At 59.6% G+C, this 25,261-nt stretch overlaps 2 protein-coding genes across 13 annotated transcripts in view; one reads left to right on the plus strand and one right to left on the minus strand.

The window, feature by feature from the left end:
• Positions 1 to 3,299: 3,299 nt before the first annotated feature.
• On the plus strand, positions 3,300 to 5,742 carry BRD3OS (BRD3 opposite strand). 4 transcript variants are annotated; one of them, XM_074362633.1, is made up of 2 exons: positions 3,300 to 3,416; positions 3,975 to 5,742. In XM_074362633.1, exon 2 carries the CDS (start codon positions 4,586 to 4,588, stop codon positions 4,838 to 4,840), a length of 255 nt encoding a protein of 84 aa, XP_074218734.1. In that variant the 5' UTR covers positions 3,300 to 3,416; positions 3,975 to 4,585; the 3' UTR covers positions 4,841 to 5,742. The 4 variants fall into 4 exon arrangements, with proteins under 4 accessions (XP_074218734.1, XP_074218735.1, XP_074218737.1 ...); XM_074362634.1 differs by having other exon boundaries at positions 3,315 to 3,433; XM_074362636.1 differs by having other exon boundaries at positions 3,343 to 3,385.
• Positions 5,743 to 7,218: 1,476 nt separating this feature from the next.
• Positions 7,219 to 25,261, minus strand: part of BRD3 (bromodomain containing 3) — a 35,461-nt gene continuing 17,418 nt past the window's right edge. For 6 of the 9 annotated variants that reach the window (XM_074362622.1, XM_074362623.1, XM_074362627.1 and 3 more), the window contains 8 exons: positions 24,561 to 24,775; positions 22,424 to 22,795; positions 20,116 to 20,244; positions 17,762 to 18,019; positions 16,706 to 16,941; positions 13,526 to 13,818; positions 12,299 to 12,427; positions 7,219 to 7,610 (listed from right to left, as the gene is read on the minus strand). In XM_074362622.1, coding sequence (XP_074218723.1) covers positions 7,480 to 7,610; positions 12,299 to 12,427; positions 13,526 to 13,818; positions 16,706 to 16,941; positions 17,762 to 18,019; positions 20,116 to 20,244; positions 22,424 to 22,795; positions 24,561 to 24,775 — 1,763 coding nt within the window. In that variant the 3' untranslated portion in view covers positions 7,219 to 7,479. Of the gene's footprint in view, positions 7,611 to 8,390; positions 10,574 to 12,298; positions 12,428 to 13,525; positions 13,819 to 16,705; positions 16,942 to 17,761; positions 18,020 to 20,115; positions 20,245 to 22,423; positions 22,796 to 24,560; positions 24,776 to 25,261 lie in introns of those variants that run through there. The other 3 variants (XM_074362628.1, XM_074362629.1, XM_074362626.1) reach the window with 3 other exon arrangements.

The raw sequence follows: 25,261 nt of genomic DNA on the forward strand, positions 1-25,261 counted from the left end.
GGGGTGGCCGCCATGCCCGTCCCGCCCCAGGGCTCCCGAGCCAGGAGGGAAACGCTGGGCCACAGGGGCTCTCGCTCATGGAAGCCACTGGTCTTGCACTCGCCCCGTCACCCAGAGGGCCCGCCTGACTGAGAGTGAGCGGCCCGCAGAGTGGGTGCCGCACCCTTGGGAACCACGCCAGGAGGGCTGGAGGTCCCGGCTCACAGATTCAGGTGTGTGCTCTGATCCGGAGACACACCTGGTGCTGTCGCCCAGCCTGACCCCGGGTGTCCGGGAATCGGAGAGCAGAGGTGGCAGTGGCTCCTTGGACCTCCAGCAATGCCTCCCATCGGTTTTAATTCTGCCCCCCATCTTTGAGCACTGATGACCTGGAAGTCCTGGTGCTTCAGAGAGGGTTGGACCCGCCAGGGGGCACAGCAATGGCTTCTGCGATCTGGAGGAGGAGACTGTTGCTCGGGAGTCTGGGGTCACTGGATCCAAACGCTGAGAAGCGGGTCACCTTACCGGCTGGGCCGGTGGAGTCCTACTGCCAAGGAGAAAGTGAGCTGTTGCTCCGTGTTGAGGGCGTGAGAACCACATCCGGAAGCCGGGGGCGTCATCGCTGGTACATTTTAGTATTTCTGCCGCCAATAGCAAAGTTAATGGAAAGCTACAGTGTCCAAAGATAGACAGACAGACAGACAGATGGCAGGATAACAGGGTTTATGCCCTTCAGGAACGACGGTGTACGTCAGCCCACTAGCTGAAGAAGTCTTGGCCAGCGGATCCTACTGAGGGCGAAGAAGAGGCCTTGTGACGGTCACAGCGAGCAGCAACAGTGCCTGTGTCCCCCGCCTGGAGGCACGCACACACACTCGCACCGCCACTCCTTCACATTTGCACCTATCTACATTGTATGTTAAGGATCTCTACATTTGTATCCGCCTCATTCCCCGTGTGATTTTCAGTGCGTTTTGTTGGAAGTTAACTTTCCAGTTTAGTTTCAGGTAGAACAACATTCAGACAGGAGACTGAGGAGGAGAAGCAATGAACACAGCCCAGAGGCGGACGCTACAGCGGCGGGACCTCGTACCCCCTCTGTCTGGGGAGGTGGTGAGACTGTCTTCCTCCTTTTTTCTTATTTTTTTAATTGAAGACTAATTGATTTGCCATGTTTCAGGTGTACAGCAAAGTGAGTCAGCCATGCACGCACACATGCATGTGTTTGTTCTTTCTCTGACTCTTTTCCATTATCGGTTATTACAAGGTGTTGAATACAGTCCCCTGTGCCGTAGAGGAGGGCCTCGTGGTTTAGCTGTTTTGTACACAGTGGTGTACATCTGTTAAACGCCAGTTCCTAGTCTGTCCCTCCCCCTGCCTCTGTCCCCTTCGGTAACCATAAACTTATTTTCTATGTCTGTGAGTCTGCTTCTGTTTTGTAAATAAGTTCATTTGTATCAGGTTTTTTTTCTTTTTTAGATTCCCCATATACATGATATCATACAATATTTGTCTTTCTCTGTCTGGCTTACTTCACTTAGTGTGATCATCTCTAGGTCCATCCATGTTGCTGCAAATGGTATTATTTTATTCCTTTGTATGGCTGAGTAGTATTCCATTCTATGCATCTACCACATCTTTATCCATTCATCTGTCACTGGTGAGACTGTCTCACTCTTGAATCAAAGAGAGTTGCATCTTGTTAGGCAGAAATGGAGAGTTAGGGTCTTTTTGTTTCTTTGTTTTGCTTTTATTGTTTGGAGGCTCAGACATGTGTAGAAATGTACATACAAACGGCAGGACTATGCCCATGAGGGCGATTTTGCCTGCCGCCAATAAACCTCTCCCACTAACGCAGATCTAAACGTCCTTCGCCCTCTGCTTTGTGCTGCAGGGAGCAGGGGGCTCCACCGGAGAGGGTGCTGGAGATGAGAATGCTGGAGGAGGGAGCGCAACCTTGCTCTCTGCTCCCTGCTAGCTTCCCGTCAGCGCGCAGTCCCCTGGAAACAATTCTTCACGTTTCCTTTTCTGAAGCAGCAGCTGAATCCAGTCTGCAGTTTTTCCAATGGGTACAAAATCCACGAGGCCGTCACTCAGGGGCAGCAGCCGGCTGGCACCCCCTGCTCAGGGTCTAGTCCTGGCCCTGCTGGGACCCTATTTTTGATGCAGAGACACCAGCTCCAGCTGTCGGTGTCCCCACCTCAAAACTCTGAGTTTCAGCTCTTTGGTGTCCCTCCTTTAAGTCTCTACATTCTCATAATTCCATCCTCTTCTCTTTGGTCTTTTAGCTGCTAAGGTGGCAGTTGCTTCCTGCAGTTACTACCTAGAGATGTTACAGAGGTCTTTATTTTATTCTGAAAGTTACCTAGTTAACTTTGTACCTAGTGATCAGTTCCTTCTATTAATTCCTCTCTGGTCAAATCGCTGGCGTGATTTCCTCTTCCAGCTGGACCCTAAGTCCCTTATCAACGATATATATTGCAAATTTCTTCTCACCTCTGTGACTTTCCTTTTCACTCATTTTTTTCCCTTTCTTTCTTTTTTATTGGGGTATAGTCATCTTACAGTGTTGTGTCAACTTCTGGTGTACAGCACAATGCCATACACGGATATACACATATCCATTTTCATATTCACTCATTTTTAAAGTAAGTTTTTACATTTTAATCTAGGAAAGTTTTAGGTTTATATAAAAATTGCAAAGACAATACAAGTGTTTCCATATACCCCACATACACACCATATCTGTGTATATTATCTTGTATATTTAAGGCTGTCTGGCATATGGTCAGTTTTTGTAGATGTTCTGTGTCCTCGTAAAGAATGGCACTCTACAGTTGTGGGTTCAGTGTTCTATGAATGTCCCTTACGTCGACCTTCTTAATTAGCATTTGAGGAAAACTGTGAAAAGGAAACTTCAGTAAGGAAAAGGACAGATAACAAACGAGAGTGTTACTGGAGCATGCTTTGGAGGTGGAGTGCTTAATTTTCATGGCAGTGTGGGGACCTGGCCCGGCTGGGTGACATGAGTGAGTCAGAGACCTATTTTTAAGAGAGTACCCCCGGGACAACACTGAATTATTAAAAATAATTGTATCACTTACTAGGGGCAAGAATGCTCACAGCAACAGCAGTGGCAGACGTACACAAGCAGCAGTAGCACAAAACCACCATCAATACGAGGCTAAGACCAACAGTAACGTAGGAGCAAACTGGGCGCAGGGCTCCTCCAGAGGCCCCGCCCCCAGCGGGAGGCCCCGCCCCCCCCGCGGGGCGATCGATGGCTCCGGCTCGTGGCGCCGGCCTGCCCGGGCTCGGCGCTCGGCTCGGCATGCCTGCGGCGCTGCCATGGAGACGCGGACCCGCGGCCAACGGGCGCCGCCCGGCGGGAGGCGTCCAGCCCGGGGTCCGCGCGTCGCCGAGGCCCCACCGCGCGGGTGACACGAGCCGGAGGGTGGGGGGCGCGGGGCGCAGCCCCGGGGAGGGCGGGGCCTCGCGGGAGGAGGAACCCGCACGGCGGGGCCGCGCGGCGGGGCGGGGGGCGCCCCGGTTAGGCTTTCACCCGGCTTCGTGCTCCTCTCCGGCCCAGGGGCCTCCCAGGGGCGTGGAGCAGAAAGGAGGGGGTACCAGCGTCCCCGGCACGGGCAGGTCGGGCCCCCGAACCCGTGTCCCGTCGGGCTCTTGGGACCTCCGTCGTAGGTCTAGACATTAACTCCGAAACGGGCGGTTTCCCCGGGATCGCCGCCCCCCCCCCCACCCCGCGCCCCCGCGCCCCCGCGCCCCCGCTTAGTTAGTGAAAGGCCTGGGCTGAGGCACAGGTCTGCCTCTTAAACCCAGGCCCCCTGTGCGCATCCCCAGGGCGCGCGCGACTGCAGAAGCGACGCGCGGCGGCAGCGTGGCCTGACGCTCTGACTCCCAGAGTTAAGAGCGATTCTGCCACTGCTGCTGGGGCCCTTTTCTCCCCAACACCTGACAGCACGTTCATTTGTTTGCAGCATCACCTCCGGGAAGAGTTGAAGACTAGCCAGAAAAAAAAAAAAGCACTGGACAAATGCTGGTTCCAAAACCATGACCGGTGTCAGCACACCTCTGCTGAGTTGAAAGCCGAGCCGGGCACGGATGAGCGGGGAGCCCTGAGAGGGACTGCTGTCAGTTTCCATCTCCTTGTACGAGGCCCTTTCACTGGGGACACCAGGTTCGTCTTTTCAGATGAGGTGCTCCAAGCCGCGCTGTCAGAATCGCAGCAGACACCTGGCACGTGTCCCCTGTCCACTCCACAGCTAGTGACACGCACATAGCCGTCCCGGGGAAACGCTGCGGCCGGGGCGCCGGTGACCTGCTTGCTGTCTCACGTGTGGTTCTTAGGTGTCTTTTCAGAATGCTCGGAGGTGCCTCTCAAGTTTCCTTGCAAAGAACCCTCATAAGGGTGTGGCCTCCGAGTGGCCTGAATTTCTCATTTTCACCATTAAGTTAAGTAAGGAATCCTCAAACTCAAGAGCTGAGAAGCATGTGCATTTAGTGCAAAGCAGCTGGCGGCTGTCCACGAGGACTGGCTCAGAGAGGCCTGGTGCATGGGAGCCCAGGAGAGGGAAGGCTCCGGCCCGTGATGAGTGGCCGCGTCCCACTGGCGGAGAAAGCCCTGTCTGAAGGCTACGCCCGGCTCCGGTACCGGGACACGTCCTTGCTGATCTGGCAGCAGCAGCAGCAGAAGTTGGAATCTGTGCCGCTGGGGACGTACCTGAGCAGGAGCCGAAGCATGTGGTACTCACAGTACGGAAACGAGGCCATCCTAGTCCGGGACAGAAACAAGCTCGAGGTCTCCCGGGACACAGGGCAGTCCAAGTTCTGCACGATTATGTGATTCTGGGGTGAAAAACCAGTCCCAGGCTCCAAGCTGTCTTGCTGACTCCTAGTCCTTACGGGGAGGTTTTGAACAGTGAACATAAAGACTGAGATGCAGTGAAGGGACCCAAGAATCTCAGAGATGGTGCCCCAGGCCGCGGGCAGTCAGGGGGCTGGGGGACTGGGCTTCCGGGCTCCTTCTGACCTCCCAGGTGCTGCAGGCACAGCCCAGGCCGGGGCACTCTAGACGCAGCTTTGGTTCCGCTTCCAAAGAAATCAAGCAAGAGTGACGCCGTGGTTGCAGACAGCCCTTCCACATGCTCAGAGGTGGTTTTTAGGATTCACTTCTGCCTGGTAAAGAATGGGTCAGAGCTAGAAACGGGGGGTGGAACTGGCATCATGTGTGGTCGAAAACCCACTTGCAGGACCAAGGTGGACTTCCCTTAAATGGTCAGCAGCTGCGGCATTTCAGCGGGAACTTTGTGGCCCTTGAATTTTGATTCTAATTGTGAAACTGATTGCGTGTGATGCATCGTGTGTGTAGCTTCTATACTTGGCCTCCTAATACTTGAGACTTGAGGGCAAACGCATCCAAAAAACATCAGGGAAACCCCAAATCCATTAAGTTACGCACCAGTTGTTTACAGGGATTTCAAATTTAATCACAGGGCTTCAAAAGGCAGGTTCTCAGCTGATAGTATTTCAGCCTCCTTGCTCCGAGTGTTCGTCATTGTGTGTTGGTCATTACCACGCACCGGCAGCCTCGGCCCACCTGTGGGCGGTTTTCCGCGTCATTTTGAAAGGCTCTGCTGCCTGCTGGAATTAAAGCCCATGTGGCAAGGCCAGTGTGGAAGAATCTTTTGTCAAAGTCAAGTCTTTGCTAAATACATCTTTAGGGGCCCCTTCCTGCCTCACTCCTTATTTTTATGTGCTTGTCTGTGGTCACTTGGCTTTCAGCTTTTTCCTAACAGGAACACCTAAAGATTGCTGAAAACCCCAACAGGGAAATGCAAGAGGCAAATCCCAGCGTCCTCCCCAGAGGCAGCACGGTCAGCAGCGGGAAGGGCACGTGTGTTGCTTGTCCTGCCACTTTTTTCCTCGCTCAGCCATACAGGCAGGGCATTTCCATCACGCTTTGAACGGCTGGGTGGCCGTGCTCCTGGTGGGCAGAGGCCTTCCTGCTGGCCACGCACACGGTGCGTCCGGAGCTTCACTGTGCGTGGTTCTTCGGGCCGGTGTGCAAGTCACCTAGCAGACAGCATCCCCCCCCCCCATCAGACATCCAGCCAGGGGACATCTGGCTGAGAGCCCCCTCTTGCATGCTGCCTTAGGTCGGGAGGCTGGGAAGTCACATGTCCTTCAGTGCCTCCCGGAGCTGGAGAGAGAGGCCTGGTGCATCTAGAGTCAGGCCTCTGACAATGGAACTCCCCAGTAGACAGGCTTTGTCAACATCTCTGCTTCCTTCGACTTAAGCCCTGTTTGGGAAGAAAGCGAACTCAGGCTTACCTGCAGCGCCTCTGCACGGCGCACTCACAGCACCTTGGACTAACCTAGATGTGCCGTGGCCGGGTCAGCCCCACAAAGAGGGCGGCGGCCAGGAAAGCAAGCCCTGGTTGGATGCACAGGTGACCGCCGTGCCCTGAGGCTCCCACAGACAGCTGGCGCTAAGCGGCTTAACATGCAGGGAGGGCCCATCTGCGTTGGGGGGCCTGGGTGGCTGGCCTCCCCAGCTGAGGTGGACACGGCCCAGCCAGTCCCCGTTCTAGGGGAGCTTGGTCTGGGTAAGAGAGGGCCAGGGGTCTAAGCCAGGTGACGCGTGCCCCCGAGGGAATGCAGTGAGGTGCCGGAGGAAGGCGGCCTAGGGCCTGGACTTGGGCAGAGCCCTCCTCTCCAGGGAGGTTCTGCCAGGCTTGGCTCACGCAGCCTGAGTGCTTTGGAAACTGTCAGCACTCGCGTTTGTCTCCACCGCCCCTCATCCTTCACTGATGCCTCCACCGTGTGCTGGGTCCCATGTGGTGGGGGGACCCAGCATGCCCACCTGCTTGACAGGGCTCCATGGGGATGTCTGGGCCAGCCAGGCGAGCGTTAGATGCCTCTAGTCTCGGAAACCACCTGGGCGCAGACTGAGAGTGCAGCAGGGACACAGGCGCCAGGTCCTGCATGTCTGCAAAGGCGGGCGGCTCATGCGGAGAGTCACACCCCTAGACCCGGGGCCCTCAACCCCGGGCCTCCCCGCCGGGCTGAGGATCACAGCCACGAGCTCTTAAAACCTCCTGATGCTTCCGGTGTTCCTGCCAGGAGCTGTGGGATGTGAGAACCAGGGCTGCACCCCGTCGTCCACGCTGGTGAGGGGAGAAGGGAGGCCAGAGAGCGCAGGAAAAGGAACGTCCAGGTGCCTCTTTTTTTCTTTCTTTTATTATGAAAACAAAACAAATGCCCCAGGAGAAGGGTCCATGGTTACCAGAAACATCAAAGAGTACTTTCTACCATTTTTATTCTGTTGTGTTGAGGCCAGCATTGCAATAAACAAGCTAAAACTACTTACATTGGACTCATTTTCAGTAACTGACATTTACAGGAATATACTAGGAACGGCACTAAAAAGGTTAAGAAAAGTTACGGTCAACTTGCATGCACGTCGTACAGAAAAGTAATGCTTTAAATACAAAAAAGGAAGCTTCCTGGAAGTGCTGCGCCAGTATGGAGGAACAGCGCTACACTGGGTGTGACAAATCTTTTTATCGTGGGTGATGGTTTTTCCCAAAGGACGCTGATAAAAGATGTGAATGCTGCAAAAGAACAAAAACAAAACCAAACAAACAAAAAAGAAAATGTGTGTCAACAGTCTGTAAGCAAGATGAGTGAGCAAGGGTCTCTGGAATTCAGTTAACACCCGAAGCCCGCCCCTGGGCCTCCAGGGGTCACCACACGAGTGTTTCCAAAGCCACTTCCACTTCCTGTGCGTGGCCAGCCTACTTAACCCGGCCCTTTCCCCCGAAAGCCTGCCCTGCAGTTCTGGGCCCTGGAGCAGCTCTGCTTTCCAACACAGAGAAGTGGGAATGGTGAACACTCACAAGCTGACCTCGGGGGGGGGGGGGAGGTCCCCCAAAACTCTGCAGTTAGTTCTCAAGCCTGGACAGGAAGCCCTTAAAAACTGCGGCACCGATGAACTCCACCTGCTCAGCACGGACGCTGCCCTCGGGGAGTGTCAGAGCCAGCGAAGCCCCGGAAGCGAGGGGCACAGGTGGTCTGAGGACCCCCCCCTCGCCCAGAACCAGGGTGTCCGGAGACGCTCCGCTTAGCCAGTGCTAAGCCCTAGGGCCAGGAGTGCCCCACCGAGTGGCCAGCATGGCGACCCCTCCTGCTCACGGGAGCCCCCAGCCCCTCCAGGCCCTCGGCCCGGTCTGTTTGCTCCCCAGACCCGTGCCTGCTGCACCTGCCCCCGAGATCCCTCTCAAGACCTGGCGACTCTGCTGTGTAGTAATCCCGTCCATTGAATTTAAATTCTCCAGTAAACATCTGATTAGGCAACACCTTCGAAGAACGGGGCAACTTTTAAAAATGGCAAGTTTAAAATCCATTTGTGTTTTTATTATAAACAAGACTTCGTGAAAAATTTAACAGACTGGCTCAAAACTCACCAAATGCCAGAATCACTGGCAGTAAGAAAACTGGCAAACCGCCACCCGCTGCCTCAGCAGCCCTCCACACCCTTCCGCACCCATCGAGGGGTCCTTGGCCACAAGGGCTGGCGGGACCCGAGCTGATTTTATGATTTATAAAAACCGCCAAGTATTAGGACGCCAAGGACTAGTCCGCCTGTCCATCCTGAAGGCTGGCAGAAGGACCCGGCCCCCGGACAGGAGGCCAGGCCACCCATGGCTCCCCGCAGCACCTGCCTCGGGGAGGTCTTCACAGGGACGCTTGGGAGAATGCCCCTTTTCAGTCACTTCTGTGCTGACTGCAAAATGCACAGGCAGGGAGCCCCTGGGGAGTCTCGAGGGAAGGAACCCTCCTGGGTCCAGAGGCTCCTCCACCCCGGAGAGAGAAGACAGGCCAGGGAGAGCCCGGCCAGGCCACTGATGGCCGGCTGGAAGACTGCCGTGGGGGCCGCACCCCTCCCCTGGAGGCTGGGGGGCGAGGCGGCGCCCACCCCGGGGCCCGGGCACTCCTGGCCGAAGCCGCAGTGCTCAGGGCTCAGGTGGGTGGCACGGGGTGTCCCAGGACTCAAAGGCTACGTGGCAGCCTCCAGAGAAAACAAAACCCAAGCATAACCTTCTGTTAAACTCTGTATATTATTATTATTTTTTTTTACAATAGAAAGTTAAAAAATCAAGACTTAGATTTACTATACATTTCTCTCTCTGATTACAAAGCTTATATCATATAGCTGGGGTTCCCTAAGCTGAATTCTTTTAAAACAGTCCCGAAGAGACCAGCGGTGAACACAGAAGAGCTAAGCAAAGTGGAAACGAAGAGCACGCCGCGGCTGGAGGCCGCCTCTACCTGTAAGCCTCCAAATTTCAGACACACACACACGAAAGAACGAAACGAAGACCCGACGGCCCCGGGAGCGCGCGCCGCCGTGGCTGTGGCCGTGGCCGTGACGTGACTGAGCACCGCGGGGGGGGGGGGGGGCAGGGAGCTAGCACCTGGGGGCGGGCCCCGTCCGGCAGGCCCCGGGCTCGCCTCACAGCACTTAAAAGGCCTGCATCTCTGCTGCTTCTTAAAAATGCGTTTCTTTTGCAGTTTTTTCTTTTCTTTAAAAAAAAAAAAAGACCAATGATGTTAATAAGTAAAGTTCTCATATATACACGGAGCTGGGCAGGCGGCTCCGGAGTGTGCGGCGGGGGCAGCACTCACGAGCTGGGGACGCACGTCGGGCTGGCCTTTTGTAGAAAACTGCTAAACCTTACAAAAAAGTCTCCTTTTGTCTTTTTTTTTTAATTTTTTTTTTTTTTTAAAGTTGAGGTAAAAGTTTCAGTGTTTGGAAACCTGTGCACTGCGCACGCAGCCACCGCGTTCCCTCCCAGGAACTCCCGACGCCGCAGAGACCGGGTGGACTCGCCGCGGCGCCCCGCACCCGCCCCGCCCCGAGCGCTCTGGCTGGCGCCCCGCCGACGCCCCGCTCGGCCCAGCCCTGGCTCTCCGGGCAGGCAGGCAGAGCCCTCGGACATGAGCGCAGGGGCCCAGGCCCCCAGGGATGCAAATGCCGCCAGCTGTGCCGAGCTAACAGCCTTCAAACACGGCGCAGTCTCTGAGAACCTCCCGCGAAGAGACCCCGGGGCTACAGACCAGCCGGAACGAGGGGAGGGCTTCTGCAAGAGGCTTCAGACACACCTTACACATTTCTCTATGGCCATCAGGTCAGAGCCTGAAGGCGTCACCTCCCAGGGATCGAATTCAGTTACGAAGGAAAGACTTTATGCCCGTTCACAGCTTCTCACAGAGCCTCACGTCCACACACAAGAGGGCTTTGACCTATTAAAGCAAGAACTGGAAGAGAGCGTAACACTGAGTCAAGGAGAGAACCCGCACACCACGAACAAAAGGAGTGTATTAACCCGAGAAGGGGCGCTGCAGGTCCCGGCGGGTGGCGGGCGGCGGCTCCGGTTGTGCTCGCGGGGAGGACGCGTCTACTCCGAGTCGCTGCTGTCTGAGCTGGAGCCACTGGAGCTGCTGCTCCCGGACGCTGAGGAGCTGCTGCTGCTGAGCCGGCTCGGCCCCCCGGGGGGCACAGGGCCGGGCTTCTCTGGGGGAGACGCAGTGGGTGAGCGGCCTGCCCCCCCAGCCCACGCGCCCAGAGCCCGCCCGCCCGGGGGCCCCTCCGCTCACACCACCCGCGCACGGCCCACGCGGTCCCACCCCTGTGGTTTAGCGAGCAGTGACAAACGCCCGGGGAAACGCATCAGCGCACTGAGGCGGCTGTGACAGCACAAGGAACGCACTGGCCACCGTGCCATTTCTGGCAGAGAGCGCCCCAAGCCCTCAGGTCTCCTCAGAGGCAAGACCGCCTTTAATCACTAACAAGGAGCTCCTTCAAGATCACACCCCGGTTTGTGCTAATGAGTGGCTGAAGGTGAGGCCACCAGATGGCCACGGGACAGGGGCTGGTCACCAGGAAGACCAAGTGATTGGGGGGTGGGAACGCTCAGCTCCCCCAGGCCCCGTCTCCAAGGAGAGGCGGGCACCAGAGACAGCTCCATAAAAGCTCCCGATTCAGAAGGCTTCCAGGTGTGAAGACACCAGGTGCGGGGAGCATGGTGTGCTGGGGAGGGCGTGGAAGCGCCCCGCCCCGCCCCCCATACCCTGCCCATGACGTCCATTCGGCTGTTCCTGAATTGTATCCTTTATAACAAACCATACTGGGTTTAACTCCTCATTCCTGAGTTCTGTGAGCCACTCCAGCAAACTCTCAAACCTGAGGGAAGGGTTGTGGGAACCCCTGAGGTACAGCCCGCCAGCCAAAGGCGCTGGAGGCCTGGCCCTGCACTGGCATCTGCGGTGGGGGCAGTCCTGTGGGGGCTGAGCCGTCAACCCACAGGGCCTGCACTAGCCCCGAGCAGGCAGTGTCAGAGCTGAGCTGAGCTGCTGGATGCCCAGCTCGTGTCAGAGACTGGCGACCTGGTGTGAGGAAAACCTACACATTTGGCATCAGACATGTGAATAAAAACAGCTCAAAGGTCAACACATCTAAGGGTGCTTAGAAACTGGGAAAAAATGAATGCAACCTGCTAAGAGAACCTAGGGGGGTATGGACGTAGGGGCTGGCGGAGCAGTATGAGGCAGCCGCCCACCCTGCCCTCCCCAGGGTGAACTCGGGGCCTCTCAGCCCCACCCTGGCCCTGGGCATGCAGGGCCCGGCAATGGTGGCACCCAGCTGCTCCAGGGTCAAGATGGGCCCTAGACTGTGACCACTGCCTGGGCTCTCGTGCCCCTGGGGCCAGGAGAAGAGGTCTGACCTTTCTTACAGGCCCCAGAGAAAGGAGGCAAGGAATCCATCACCTGCACACCCAAAGTGAGACCCCACAGTCCACAACGTGCAGGGCCTGGGGGCTGGAAGTCAGAGCCTCCTACGATGCTGGTTAACTGGCTGGGAACTGGTGTTACTATCTGGGGACTGCCAGAAAGCTCTCTGCTAGGCGCCAGGACCCACTGACACTGCGGGGTGGGGCTCCCATCCCTCCCAAGTTGTGGGGTCTGGCCCCCAAAGACCACAGCTGGGCCCTACCAAAGAGCCCTCTCCTAGGGGCTCTGGAAAGCGGTGCTTCCACACGCGCCTCCCATCTGCTCAGCCCCGCTCCAGGGCCAGGGTCCTGGTGCCCCATCTTCAGGAAGGAAAATCAGGGTTTCAGGAGGGTAACAGCCTCCTCCGGGGGAACACGGCGGGTTAAGAGGTGGACCCCCACGTGCACACCAGGCCTGCTGCCCACTGCCCTCGCCAGCCCTCCCCGTGGGCAGCGGCCCGCGAGGGTACCTCTCTTGGCGGGCTTCTTGCTGTTGCTCAGCTGCCCGCTGACATCCTGCAGCCGCCTCTCCAGCTCCTTCTTCTTTTCCTGAGCCAGCTCCTCCTTCGACTTGGCCACCTGCTTCTTCCCGCTGGTCGCTGCAGAAGAGCACAGGAGCTGAGGCCAAGCTCCCGAGGGGCCAAAGTGACTGAGCAGACACGGCATCCCTGCCCGCCTGGCTCTTCCTTTAGAACCACAGGACTCCCGAGGAGGGCCAGACCGCTCCCGCTCCTGTCGGAGCACCGACGGGACACGTGCGCCTCCGCAGAGCCCTGTGTGAAGGGCGGAATCACCGCCAGAGCCCGGGCCTCTGACCCTGGTCCTCCTTTACCGCAGCCACGGCTCTCCCTTGGCCTCAGGGAGGCCCGGACTCTGCCCTGGAGCCCAGTCCACCGCCTAGCACACCTGCAGCACCACCTCTGAGCCCCCCGGCAACTTACCGAGGGTCAAGTGTGCCTGACTGCCGGGGTTGCCCATGCTCCGTCCAGGAGAAGGCGCTGCCCCGGCGGCGCAAGAGGACACGCACCCCGAGGGGCCACACGCAAGCCCAGGTGCAGCCTGCGTGCTCCTCAGGGCCGGGCGGCTGCCCCGCCCTCCTGCCGCCTGAGGGCAGCCTGTGCTCACACTCCCCAGGACCCGCTGACCCAGGCAGTGACTCGCCCCTGTCCAGTGAAGTCAGTGACTTCCCGGGGAGCCCGAGCAGTCGTCCATGCTGGCAGGCCTCTGGACCCTCAACCCCCAGCAAAAGGGAACCGGTCTGCCCAGGCAGGGGACCACCGGCAGGTCACCTGCAGCCCAGGCCCCAAATGGAGTCGCAGGGAGGCTTGTGGTGGGAGCCCCCACCAGAATGTGAGTGAATCGGGCTGGGGGCCGACCTCGCGGTCCTGCCCGCTCTGGTGAAGGCTGAGGCACACGAGTGCTGCCCACCTGCCGGGGAGCAGGGGAGGAAGCGCTCCGGCTGAGGGGGGACTGCGGCCGGTCTCAGCCAAGCCCCTCGACCCTGGCTGAGCAGACAGAAGCCACATCCTTGTGTCCTCAGGGCAGGAAGGCGGTGAGGAGCGCAGCAGCCGGAGACCTGCTCCCACTCCCCTCCGGAAGCTGCCTGGCTCCCACCCCACACCGGGACCGGAGGAGCGATGGGGACAGGGAGGCGGAGCGGGGAGGGGCTGCAGCGACGCTCTGCCCCGACAACTTACAGAATGGCTTCCTCTGCTTTTTCTGTAAACAAGACTTGACGTATCTCTCTAGCTCCCGCAAAGTGGTGGGTTTCAGAGTCTCAAAGTCAATCTCTATCTCGTCGGGGTTGGAGTCCCTGAGCGAGGGCTCCCGGGACTGGATGATGTGCACCACACGGCCCAGCTTCTCCCCCGGCAGCCGGTTGATGTCCAGGCTGAGCTGCCGCTTCTCGTCGTAGCTCATGGGCAGCCCCTCCTCCTCTTCCTCCGAGTCGTAGGAGGCCGACGCCTGCCTGCCGCCCTTCTTCGGCTGTCTGAGACAGAAGGCAGGGGGCATCGGCTGAAGCCCCCGAGCCCTGCCCTAGGCCCTCCCCCTCCAGGACAAGGCTCCCCGACCAAGGGGCAGCTCAAAGCAGTGCCCCAACAGAGAAGCCAGGCCACTGCCTGGAGACTGCACGTGTGTCTTCAGGGACGTGGAGGACCCAGCGAGAGGTCACGCAGAGGCCGCCCCCGGCTCGGGGAGGCCTGGGCCAGGAAACAACCGTGGCAGTCAGCTCCCCTCAAAACCCCACAGGCACCACAAGTTCAACAGGTCAAACTCACTCCATATTCAAATAGCCCGAAAGAAGGCAGGAAAGGGGACAAAGAAATAATTAAAAAAAAAAAAAACCGGACAGACAGCAAATAACAGAACAGGAGATGGAAATCCAAGCGTATCAGTAATCACGTTAAACATAAATGGTCCAAACACACCAATTAAAAGAAAAGGGTGGTCAGATCAGATGAGAACCAAACCCAATTTACACGCTGTCTACACAAGCCCCCCTTTAAATATAATGACAAGAGTCGTTAAAAGTAACAAGACGGGGGGCTGTGCCACGTGAACACCACTCGAAAGAAAACCGCAGTAGCTGTGACCATTTCAGACAAAGGAGGCCTCAGGAAAAGAGCATCGCCAGGGAAAAGCGGGGCACTGCAAAGCGACCGAACGGTCCACTGACCCAGGATGCCACAGTCCTTGCATGTGTGCAGCTGAAGCCAGGCTTCAGAATAGACAAGAGCTGACACAACGAAGGGGAAGCAGAGAGTCTGCAACTATAGGTGGAGAATTCAGCCACTCTCTCTCGGTAATTAATGAAACAAACAGGCAAGAACAGAAAAGACCCCAACGACACCACCAAACCAAATTCTTAATTAACATGTTTTTGTTTTTTAGAGTTTTTAAGATTTTTTTCCTCCTGACATTTATACCAGACTTCATCCAACGCAGGAGAATATGCATTCTTTTCGAGTCCACATGGAACATTCACCAAGACACACCACATTCTGGGCCATTAAGCGAATCTTAACCAGTTGAAAAATACAAAGTATGTTCTCTGATCCTAGAAACCAGTAACTAGAAAACATCTGGAAGAAAGCCTCAGATATTTGGAAGTTAAGCAATGTGCTTCTCAATAACCTGTGTCAAGGAGAGCCTGAAGGGAAACTGAAAAACGTTTTGAACTAAATGAAACCACAACATGTCAAATTTGTGGGGTCCATACAGCTAAAGCAGCGTTTAGGTGCAAATTCATAGCATTAAGATACTAGTATTTTTTTTTAAAGTTCTGAAATCAATAATAATCTAAGCTTCTATTTCAACAAGCTAGAAAAAGAAAAACCAATTAAGTCCAAATCAAGAAAGGGAAACGTCAGAAGACAGACCAGAAATTAAAGAAAAAGAAAAGAGAAAAACCGGTGAAGTCAAACGCTAGTTCTCTGAACGACCAATGAAACTGACCGACCTCTCTCTGGATTCACTGAGGAAAAGACACAAACGACCAACACCAGGGACGAAGGACACATCCCGACAGACCCGGAAGACGCTGAAGGACAAGGGAGCATCACAAACCCATGGTGAGGAGCAGTGCACGCACCCCAAAGCTGACTGGAGAAGAAACCGGTAACCTGACCAGCCTGTATCTACGAAAAGGACTGAATTTGTGGTTAGAAACCTTCCAACAGCACAGACTCCAGGCGCAGACAGCTTCACTGGTGAACTCCATCAAACACTTGGAACTGACACCCAATCTACAAACCTGCCCAGAAAACAGAAGAGAAGGGAACACACTCCAACTCGTTCTTGATACCAAAACCAGAGGCAGAACAGGAAACCTGACTCCTGTCTCCCCGTCCAAAAGGGAGGGAGGGAGGGAGGAGAGAACTCCGACTGCTCTCACTGCCCACTTGGTGGCTCCGTGTGCCCTTCTTCTGACTTCCAGCACCAAGGCCTGTCCACTCCACCTCACAAACGGCTCTCAAAGCAACACGCTTCCACCCCCACGGCTGCACCGGCCTCTCTTGCCTCTGTGACCCCAATAACCTCCAAAGGGGAGGAACCGTCCGCCCAATCCTGCCTCCATTAACCCATCCCCCACACGGGCCAGGCCCAGCCGCTTCCAGCTGAGACGTTTCATGAATCCCCTGCATCTGCTCGGAGAACAGGACGCAGACACCTCGACAGAGCCGGTGACCTCGGCAGCCTCGCCGCCCCTCCTCCCGGCCCGGCCTCTGTTCTTCCGCGGGGCTGACCTTGTCTGAATTCCCACCAGGAATACAATCTACTGGTCTCCATGGCTCTGTGCCTGCTCTTCCTGATTCTTGGAACCCCATCCTGATCCTCTGTGCAGCTTCCCTCCTCCAGGAAGCCCTCCTTCTCCTCCGGTCCTGAATGCCTCCCTCACTGCCCTCACCTCCCTCTGTCGTCCCTGCTGGTCTGTGGCTGGCATTCCTTGGGCCAGCGCCTGGCCACGGCAGGAGCTAAAGCAAAGGTCATGGGGACCAGAGGCCTCACTGTGCGTCAAGGCCTGATCCCACCACCTGACCCTCTGCCCACCAGCTAAGCCGGGAACGGAGTGCCAAGAGCCCCAGACCCCCCACAGGAAACTCCCGAGCCCAGATCAGGAAACTGCCCCAAAGCCTCGAGACACTGAGGTCCACGCCAGGCAGTGTGACCGCTCCCGTGCCTGTGATGGAGGCCGGCCCCACAGTGGGCTGGGTGGCGCCCTGCAGAGCCCAGCATTCCCAGCAGAGACCCTGGTCCCCAGACCTCTCCACGAGGCGGGCATGACAAGGGCCAGCAGCCCCGGCCCGTCTCCTGTAGCAGCCCCGGGACCGGGGCACGGGCTGCGCACGGGCACCCTCCCACCGCAGGGCGCCCACCTGCCGGCCACCGTCGTGCTGCTGGCCCTCTTGGCGGGCGCCCTCCTCTGCGGGGGCTGCCTGGCGGGCGGGGCGGCCTTGGCCTTCCTCTCCTCCTCAGGCCTGGCCTTGTGCCTGTCCTTGTCCTTGTCCTTGTCCTTGTCCTTCCTCTTCTTCTCCTTCTTCTCCTTCCTCCTCTTTGGCTTGCTCACCGGGGCCTGAGACAGGGCGGCCAGCTGCTCGTGCACGGCCTTCAGCTGCAAGACACAGGCGGCTGAGGGGGCGCCCCGGGGCGGCCTCTGCTGTGCAGGGAGGGGGCCGGGGAGCCCCGGGGCCCCGGTCTCCCTGCCAGGACGGGCACCCCGGAAGGACTTGGTACACAGTAGCTCTGTCCTTCTTCCTAGTTTTCATTTCCCAGATGAGCAAGGGTCTCTAGAGAGAGGTCTGAACGCCTGCGCAAAGGCGATTCTCCCCAGTCGCCCGTGGGCAGCCGCTGGCCCGTACCCAGCCTGCTGTGCGGCTGGCAGCGTGCTATGTGCGGGACGTGCTGCTCACTCCAGCAGCCCCCCGAGGGCGTGGGCGGCCCCCGGCCCGACGGCTGCCCCCCGGGGGCCTCGTCCCTGTACTGTCATGTCTGACGCGGCCCAGCTCAAAGGCTCCGCCCCACCTTACTCTGCGGTCTCCTCCCTGCGGGAGGCCCCAGAAATCAAGCCCCTCTTGGTCCCATTTTGCAAATTAGGAGAGTGAAGAGGATAGGGAGGACCGATTTACAGGTGGGCAGAGGCTGAGGCAGGACACCCTCGTTCCCATAGGAGCCGCGGCGCCCGGCCCACCTCAGTGTAACCAGCTGCTGGGGCCAGCCAGGATGCGGCTTCTGCAGGTGCCTCCCTGAACTTCCTGGAGCAGGGCGTGGCACCCAGGACTCCAGGGACATCCCGACATAGTCAGGCTCACGTGGCCCCAGGCCTGCAGGCGCTACTGAGGGCGCCCCCAGAGCTGACGCCTTCCCTGGGTCCCCTCCCCCATGGTGAAGGATGGTGGTGACTTGTTGGGGGGGGGGCCGTGACCAGAGCAAACCTCGGGTCGAGGGCTGGTCAGGACTGGGTCATGGTCCTGTCTCGGCCCCCAGCCCCGGCCGCCCACCTGCTCCTGCAGCTCCGCCAGCCTGGTGGCCCGCTCCTCCTCCGAGTCTGAGCTGCCCGAGTCCGACGAGCTCTCCTCGCTGCTGCGGCTGCTCTCGGTGCCCTTGCTGACCACAGGGGCCGCGGGGGCGGGCAGTGCGGGCGCCTCCACCGGCTCATCGGGCATCTTGGCAAACCGCATCTCAAACACGTCCTGTGGGAAAGCAGGGGCCACCTGAGGTCCTGGACACCCACAGGCGGCCCCTCTGAGTCGGGGAGACTGGGCCACCCCCAGCTTGCCCTCTGTCCCACCCTCCCTCCCCAGGCACTGAGTGCCGGTCCTGGGGCAGGGAACACAGGGCTGACGGCCAGACACAGCCTCCAAGGAGCCAGCACACAAGCTCTCTGGCTGGATATGCACACCTCCGGCAGGAGACTTGTGTGTCCTTCAGCATCCAGGCCGAGGCGGCCACCTTCTGCCAAACAGCGAGGGGGCCTTCCCAGGACCCCCTTTCCTGGGCCCAGCCACGGGATCTGGGAGCCGGCCCATGCCTTCCTGCATCCTTCCTCTGTGACCTACTGCAGCAGCCCCTCTCGCTCTTTGAGTTAGGTCCCAAAGTTGGCTCAAGAAGCAGTCCTATCAAAACTGCCAGCACCTCGCAGCCTTGGGAGCATGCTCGGCGAGGGTCCCCATCCCCTGCTGGCCCAGGTTCACCGCAGATGGGACGAGTGGCTGCGAAGGGAGGCTCTCTTTGCCGAGCTTACACGCCTGAATCCACGTACACCTGGTTTACACACATGCGCTGCAGCCCCACTGATCAGGTGTCCCGCTCTTGAAAGACCCTACTGTGCATCTGGGCCCCCACAATCCCCTCCTGGTATAAAGACGTCTCAGAGCTACGCTGCCACACAGAGCTGCGGCCTGGCCTCCTCTGGGCAGAAGGTCCCCTGAGGGCACCGACCTGGTGGCCGCCGCAGCGATGGGCTCTAGCCCGAGCCTGACTTACACGGCCGGCCACGCAATTACTAAATCGTCATCAGCAGTGAAGACCCCAGCCTCTGTGGCTGCACTGCGGACACCACCTTTTGTGGGAACAGAGTCAGAGCTGCCGGCCTGGGGACTCCGCCCCCAGCGCCACCTGGTTTCTTTACAAAGCAATTTACGAGGTTCAGGAGTGTCACAGAGCAATGACTGTGCGGGGCTTGGCAAAGCCCTCTGGTTTCATGACCCAGTGGGTATGGTCTCGGTACACAACCTGGGTCCTGGGGGCTTCCTCTGGTGGACTTGGACCACTGGGACTCTCTGCCACATTCCCCAGCAGGGACAGCGCACAGCAGCCAGAGCTGGGAAAGGCCTGCGGCAGGGCCCACGGGCACGAAGAAGGGAAGACAGGTCGGCAGGACCAAGGCAGGGAAGGAGGCTCCTCCTGCAACCCCGCCGGGGGCCGGGACCTGAAGGGATGCTCCTGAGCTACTGCGTGGGGTTTCCAGAAGGGTCCTGAGAGGGAGCTGGGAATGGCTTGTGGAACAAACCTCCTGGGGCCTCTGAAAAGAAAACTACCGGGATGGGTGTCCATCCACTTTTTCACTCTTTCCTCCAAAAAGAACGTCTTCCGAGTGTATCATGTTTAAAACAGAGGTGCTGTTATTTATTTATCAAGGCAACAGCCCAGGTGATTGCAAAGAGAATAAAGAACAGATTCCGTGTACTGACCCAGGTAAAAATCCGTGGCAGCCCCCAGGCTCTGGCAGATGACCCCACACATGCACACACACAGCCCGTGTGTGAGATCTGTGTGCACGGACACCAAGTCCCGCCACTGCAGGCCAGACTGCGCTTCCCAGCAGGCCTCACGTTTCTCCCACACGCCGTCCGCCTTGTCGCCAGGAGAGCTGCGGGCAGGCTGCACACAGTCATCACCCAGCACAGCACCCATGTGCCGCACCGGCGGGCTCGCAATCGCGGGCCCCTGGCTTGCAGCGAAGTGCAGGGAGACAGACACCTGCCTTCTCTCTGTCTCCGCCCTACCGCCGCCATCCTCGCCTGCTCACTGCCGCTACCCAGGCCTGTAGCGCCTGGGAGGCTGAAACTGGCCCATTCGCCACCACGTCCCTGGGAAGCAGGTAGGGGGCCCAGCTGCCACTTAGCCGCCACCAAAGAGAAACGCGATTTGGGGATGAGGCCCCCTGACCCCACAAGGCCCCACGCCTTCCAGGCTGGATGTTCTCGGTGACCCCTGTGTCTCTCCTGGGTGTCTGCCCTGATCCCACCTGCGCCAGAAGCCCGGCCCCGCGGAGCACCTCGGTTACCTGCAGCTTCCTGGCCATGGCCACCACCTCGTGGTCGGGGGGGTTGTATTTGTAACAGTTGGAGAACATGAGCCGGATGTCGGCTGCGAAGCCCTGCGCGTCCGGGTACTCGCGGCCGTCCATCTTCCTCTGCAACACACAAGCCCTGGGTGTGAGGCCACCGCCTGACCCCGCACGTCCGACTCGGGGCCTCTGCACGGCCACAGCCACGGCCAGCCTGAGACCTTGTCCAGGAGCCCAGGGAGGAGCAGAGAGGGGGCTGGAGGGCTTGGAGTGGGGTCTGGGACCCCACAGACAGACAGACACCCTGGGTGAAAAGAAAAGGTGCTCCCAGGAGTCCTGGCCCCACGGCCACCACCCAACCCTGTCCTCACCCAGAGCTCCCAGCTCCACGCTTGGGGCGACTTTCCACGCACGACAGTCCCTGTATGCAGGAGCTGTGGGGCACTGAGGAACATCTGGTGAAAACCTGCTCTCTACCAACCTGGGGGGACCTGCGCAGTTCAGGGAATGAGACATCTAATGTCTTCCCTCCTGAGAGTCCAGGTGCTGGGAGCCAGCCTGCCTTCACAGAAGCAGCAGATGGTCCCAGCAACCCCACCGGGAAAAGCTGGTGACAGGCATGCTGCATGCAGGGGACAGAGTGTGTCCAGCGAGGGACGCCACGAGGCAGACACTGAGAACCAGCTGGCAATCAGGGCAGACTGCCTGCAAGGAACTGAGCTCCCCCTGCCTGGACGGGTTCACACAAAGCTCACCTCCTGTCAGGGGTATGAGGTGCCCCTGCCCCTGAGGGCCCTGCTTCGCTGCAGCAGGACATCGTTGCTGGAGCCCCGCCACCTGTCTCACTTGCACCGAGACTGACAAAACCCCGGACCTGATGGAGGCGTTGATAGTGCCCCAACTCCAGGGCCTGCAGCCTCTCCAGCCTAGAACACACCTCCCTTCTCTGGCCCTTGGAGAGCTTCCAATGGCACTGTGGCTGCCTGGCTCCGGCCCTCTGCACAGCCTCTCCATTCAAGGGTGACTCAGCCAGGGAGGACAAACGGGCACCTGAGACTCTCAACTTCCGTGAAATTCTTGGACTCCAGTCCTAATTTGGTCACCAGTCACTTTCCTGGTGTATCTGGGAGCCTGAGTACCGCTGCCCCATGGTCAAAACCTTGTCCAGAAGAACTGGCCTGAGTCAGGGGTTAATCAGGAAAGATGGACCCAACCATTAGCTCAAATCATCTCTGGAAAGGAGGGGCCGACGGCACCAGAGGTGAGGTCTCCCCTCCACCTGCCTCTGCTCTGCTTGGATTTTTATGACCCAATGTCTGTATTTTACTCACACAAACGGGAAAAAAAAAAAAAATGTAGTTGCCCCTCCTGGGCTCCCAGGACGGGCGGGGCCCCAGCAGCACTGAGCGTGTCTGAGGAAGCCGGCGCCCCGCCCTCACAATTAGGATGAGGGTCAGAGACAGTGAGGACGCTGCTGGGTCACCAGCCCAGCCGGGCCCGCCTGACTCGGCCAGTTCCCAGGAGCCACTGCTCTGGATGGCCGGCCCGGCCCGCCCCTCGGGGGAGGGAAGACTTTCTACGAGATTCAGCCCCAGGGTGGTGGTCCTGGGACACAGGGCAGAATGCCAGAGACCAGCAGTTCAGGGCCCAGACCCAAGTGATGGCAACAGATCACGTCCCCCTTCATGGGGGCACCTTTCCAGGGTCAGCCAGGCCCTAAGCCAGGGGCATGCCTCTGACTGCCAGAGACCGAGCCAGGCGGAAAGAGGACAGCTGCACCGGGGCCCGAGCCCAATGTGGGAGCTCAGGGAAGACCTGTGGGAGCCCAGCGTTGCCCCAGATTAGTTAACCGCAGCCCCACTCTCTCATCGCGGCCTCGGCAAGGCTCTCTCCTCTGCTTGCAAGCACTGCCTGACCCGAAGCAAAGGACCAGGGAGGAGCCCCGGGGCAAGAAGAGCCTGGCCGGGAACGGGGAGGCCTGGGCAACAGTCTCAGCTCTGACACCTCCACGTCCGGGGCCCGCTTCTGTTAAGTGAGGGAGCAGAGCCCCTCCTAGACTGGCATTACAGAGACAGGCAAACGCACTACAATGGAAATAAGACGAAATAATGAATGCGGATTCAAGAAGAACAGATGACAAGGAAGCTGCAGACGAAGTGACCGGCGGGCAGAGCGGACCTTCCTCCGTGACTCTGCCAGGCCCGAGCCGGGGCCCCGGGCAGCCCTGAGGCCATGTTTGCCGGCGGTCGGGCCCGCAAAGGATGCCAGCACCACGCCAGGTGCTGCCCGGCCAGCGCCCCCGTACCTTGACGGTGCTCAGGTCCATCGGGTGCTTGATGATGTCGTGGTAGTCGTGCAGCTCCAGGGCCTCGGCGTCCACTGGCTTGTAGAAGGGCCAGGCGTAGGCCGCGTGCTTCTTGGACAGCATCTCCTTGAGGATGCTGTCGCAGTGCCGCAGGTGCTCCGAGAGCCGGCCCCTCTTGCCCGCGTGCTGGGGCACCTCGCCATCCTCCAGGTCCTTCTTGGGTGGCTTGATGGGGCGGCCCCCGCTCTCCCGCCGTGCAACCACCTTGGCCTGCTTAGGGTCCGACAGCGGTGGGGGCGACTCGCTGCGGCTGGCGGTGATGGCTGACGTCGTGGGCGTGGTGGTGTCCGCTTTCCGCTTCACGCCCTTCTTCTGTGACAGCGAGAGGACAGTGAGCCCCAGGACCCACACCCGCCATCAGGACCAGCAGCGCCGCAGCAACGCCCCCGAGTGCCGACCACCTCCAGGCACCGAGCGAAGCAACGACATGCACGGCCGCCCCGCGCCGCACACGATGCCGAGGCTCAGGGGGGCCCCGCGGCCGGCCTGAGGTCACACAGCTGGCGGTGGTGAGGCTGGACTCTGAAGCTACCCCTGGGCTGCCTGAGATTCCCTTGAGCCCCCAGGCCCTGCAGTCACGGTGGGTGCTCACCACCCCAGCGACGTGAGGCGCAACACGCGGCCCACTGCACCCCGCCAGCACCCAGGCCCGGTCGAGCCAAGGCTCAGGGACCAGCATGACCAAGGATCGCCACCTTGTGGGACTCGGGCTCAGGGACAGCAGAGATGAGAGGAACCCTGCTCAGAAAGGCCACAGGGTCCATCCCAGATGAGGGCCTCAAAGCTGGCTGCAGGACAAGGGGCTCCGGAAGAGCATGCGGGCGGCGGGGCGGGGGCAGCGGGGACGCAGGCGGCAGCACAAGGTTTGGGACCAAGGACTCCTGGGGCCTGAGTGTATGGGCAGGTCTGGACTGGACCCTGAAGGCAGCGGAGTGGGAGAGAGACTGCCCGCACAGGAGGAAACACTGAAACGCCTGAGGGAGCCCTCCGTGGGTGGGTGTCCAGGGCAGACGCTCACACGGACGTGTCCGGTGAGTGACAGCACGTCTCGTGCCTGGGGGTTCTAGCCGCCGGGGCCTGTTCTGCAGCCAGGGCTCAGGGCGACCCCAAGACCAGCTCAGGTTGTGGGAGGAGCCCTGGGAGCCCCGAGTCCCCAGACCTCTGCTGTCTGGAACGCCACCATGGTCGCTGCCCCAGCCAAGCCGCCACCCCCAGGCTGGCAGGGCACGAGCCAGCTCCCACACACACTGAGGGGCGCCCACGGGAGGCCAAGCACGTGCCACAGAGGCCCCGGGGCTCATCCGGCCATGGCAAACGGGACATGCTCCGAGACAGCTGGGCGCTGAGGGGGGCGGCCCGGCCAGGCGCCGCCCGAAATACAGGCAGTGACGGCCACAGGGTAGGGAAAGCGGCAGAGGCGGCATTTTACCTGGGGGGCGCCATTTAACCCCTCTGGGCGCCTGCATCGTCATCTGAAAGATGGGGGAAATACTGTCTGCCCCAGAGGGTCGCTGTGAGGGTCAAATCGGAGAAGACGACACACGTCAGTGGCCGGCCCGGGGCCTGCCCACAGCAGGCGGCTCGGCAGTCCTCGCTGGCCCCAGACCTCGCAGCGAGCACCCACTCGGAGCGCAGCCCCAGCGGGGCGGGCCCTGCCTGGACAGCTCCCAGCAAGCGGGGAGCGGGCTGTGGGCTCACACTGGCGGGGGCGCAGGCCGCCGCCCTCCCCACGCCGACCGCTGGAAATCCAAGTGCGAGCGTCTGCAGGGCCCGGCCGCGACCTCTGCTCTCCGCGCCCTCCCACCTGGACCCACGCGCTGCAGAGGCCAGAGAAGCTGGGGTCCAAGCGCAGCCGCCCTCACCAGCTGTGTGACCTGCAGCTCCGGCCTCGGGCTCCTCGTCCGTGTCAGGAACCACGGCCCGCCTCGCGGGCACCGAGGAGCCACTCCAGAGTCACAGATGCCAAGTACCCGGCGAGCGGTCGGTGCCCTGGGGGAAGCGGTGGCGCTCCCCCTGCCAGCCCCACCCCTGCCTGGATCCAGGACCCCCAGCGGCGTCGCGCCCTGGGGACGCTCACCTTGACCACGGGAGGCGTGGGAGGGACGACGGGGATGATGGGCGTCGCGGGGGGCGGCGGGGCAGCAGCCGGGGGCACGGGGACCGATGTGACATTCGCGGTGATGGTTGGCACAGGGGTGGCAGCAATGACGGGCGTCTGGGAGACAGCAGGGGGGACGCTCTGGAAGGGAGCGGCTGGGGACACAGAGGACACGGCCGCCACCTGCTGTGAACCTTGAAGACAAGGGACAGGGCTGAGCTGGCTGGGCTCTGCCAGGCATTTCTGGGAGCTTCTGCGACCAACCCCTCCAGCCAGGAAGCACCGGGCACCAGCAGAGCGAGCCCCTCCTCCTGAGACCCCACCCCTGGTCTGAACGACGAAGTGAGCCGGACAGGCCAGGCAGCCTGCTCGGTAGCAGCCAGGGGTTAACTCAGATTCCAGGAGACCAGCCGAGTGACCCGATGGAGCCACGGAACAGCCACAGCCCCGTTACAAAGCGTGACACATCCCGGCCGCTCTCCAGGGCTGGGCCGCCAGTCAGCCTCCATCGCATGCACCCTGTTCTGGCTTCCGGGACCAGGTAAGACCACCGCAGGGCTCCTGGTGCTAACCCTGATCCCCACGGGGCTCCCTGACATGTCGCAAGGAGCATGACGTGTGCAGAACAGGCAAGGTTTTAGGAGGAGACAAGGGACCGCGTGGCTCCTGGGAGAGCCGGG

This window comes from Camelus bactrianus, chromosome 4 (assembly GCF_048773025.1).
Source record: "Camelus bactrianus isolate YW-2024 breed Bactrian camel chromosome 4, ASM4877302v1, whole genome shotgun sequence".
NCBI lineage: Eukaryota > Metazoa > Chordata > Mammalia > Artiodactyla > Camelidae > Camelus > Camelus bactrianus.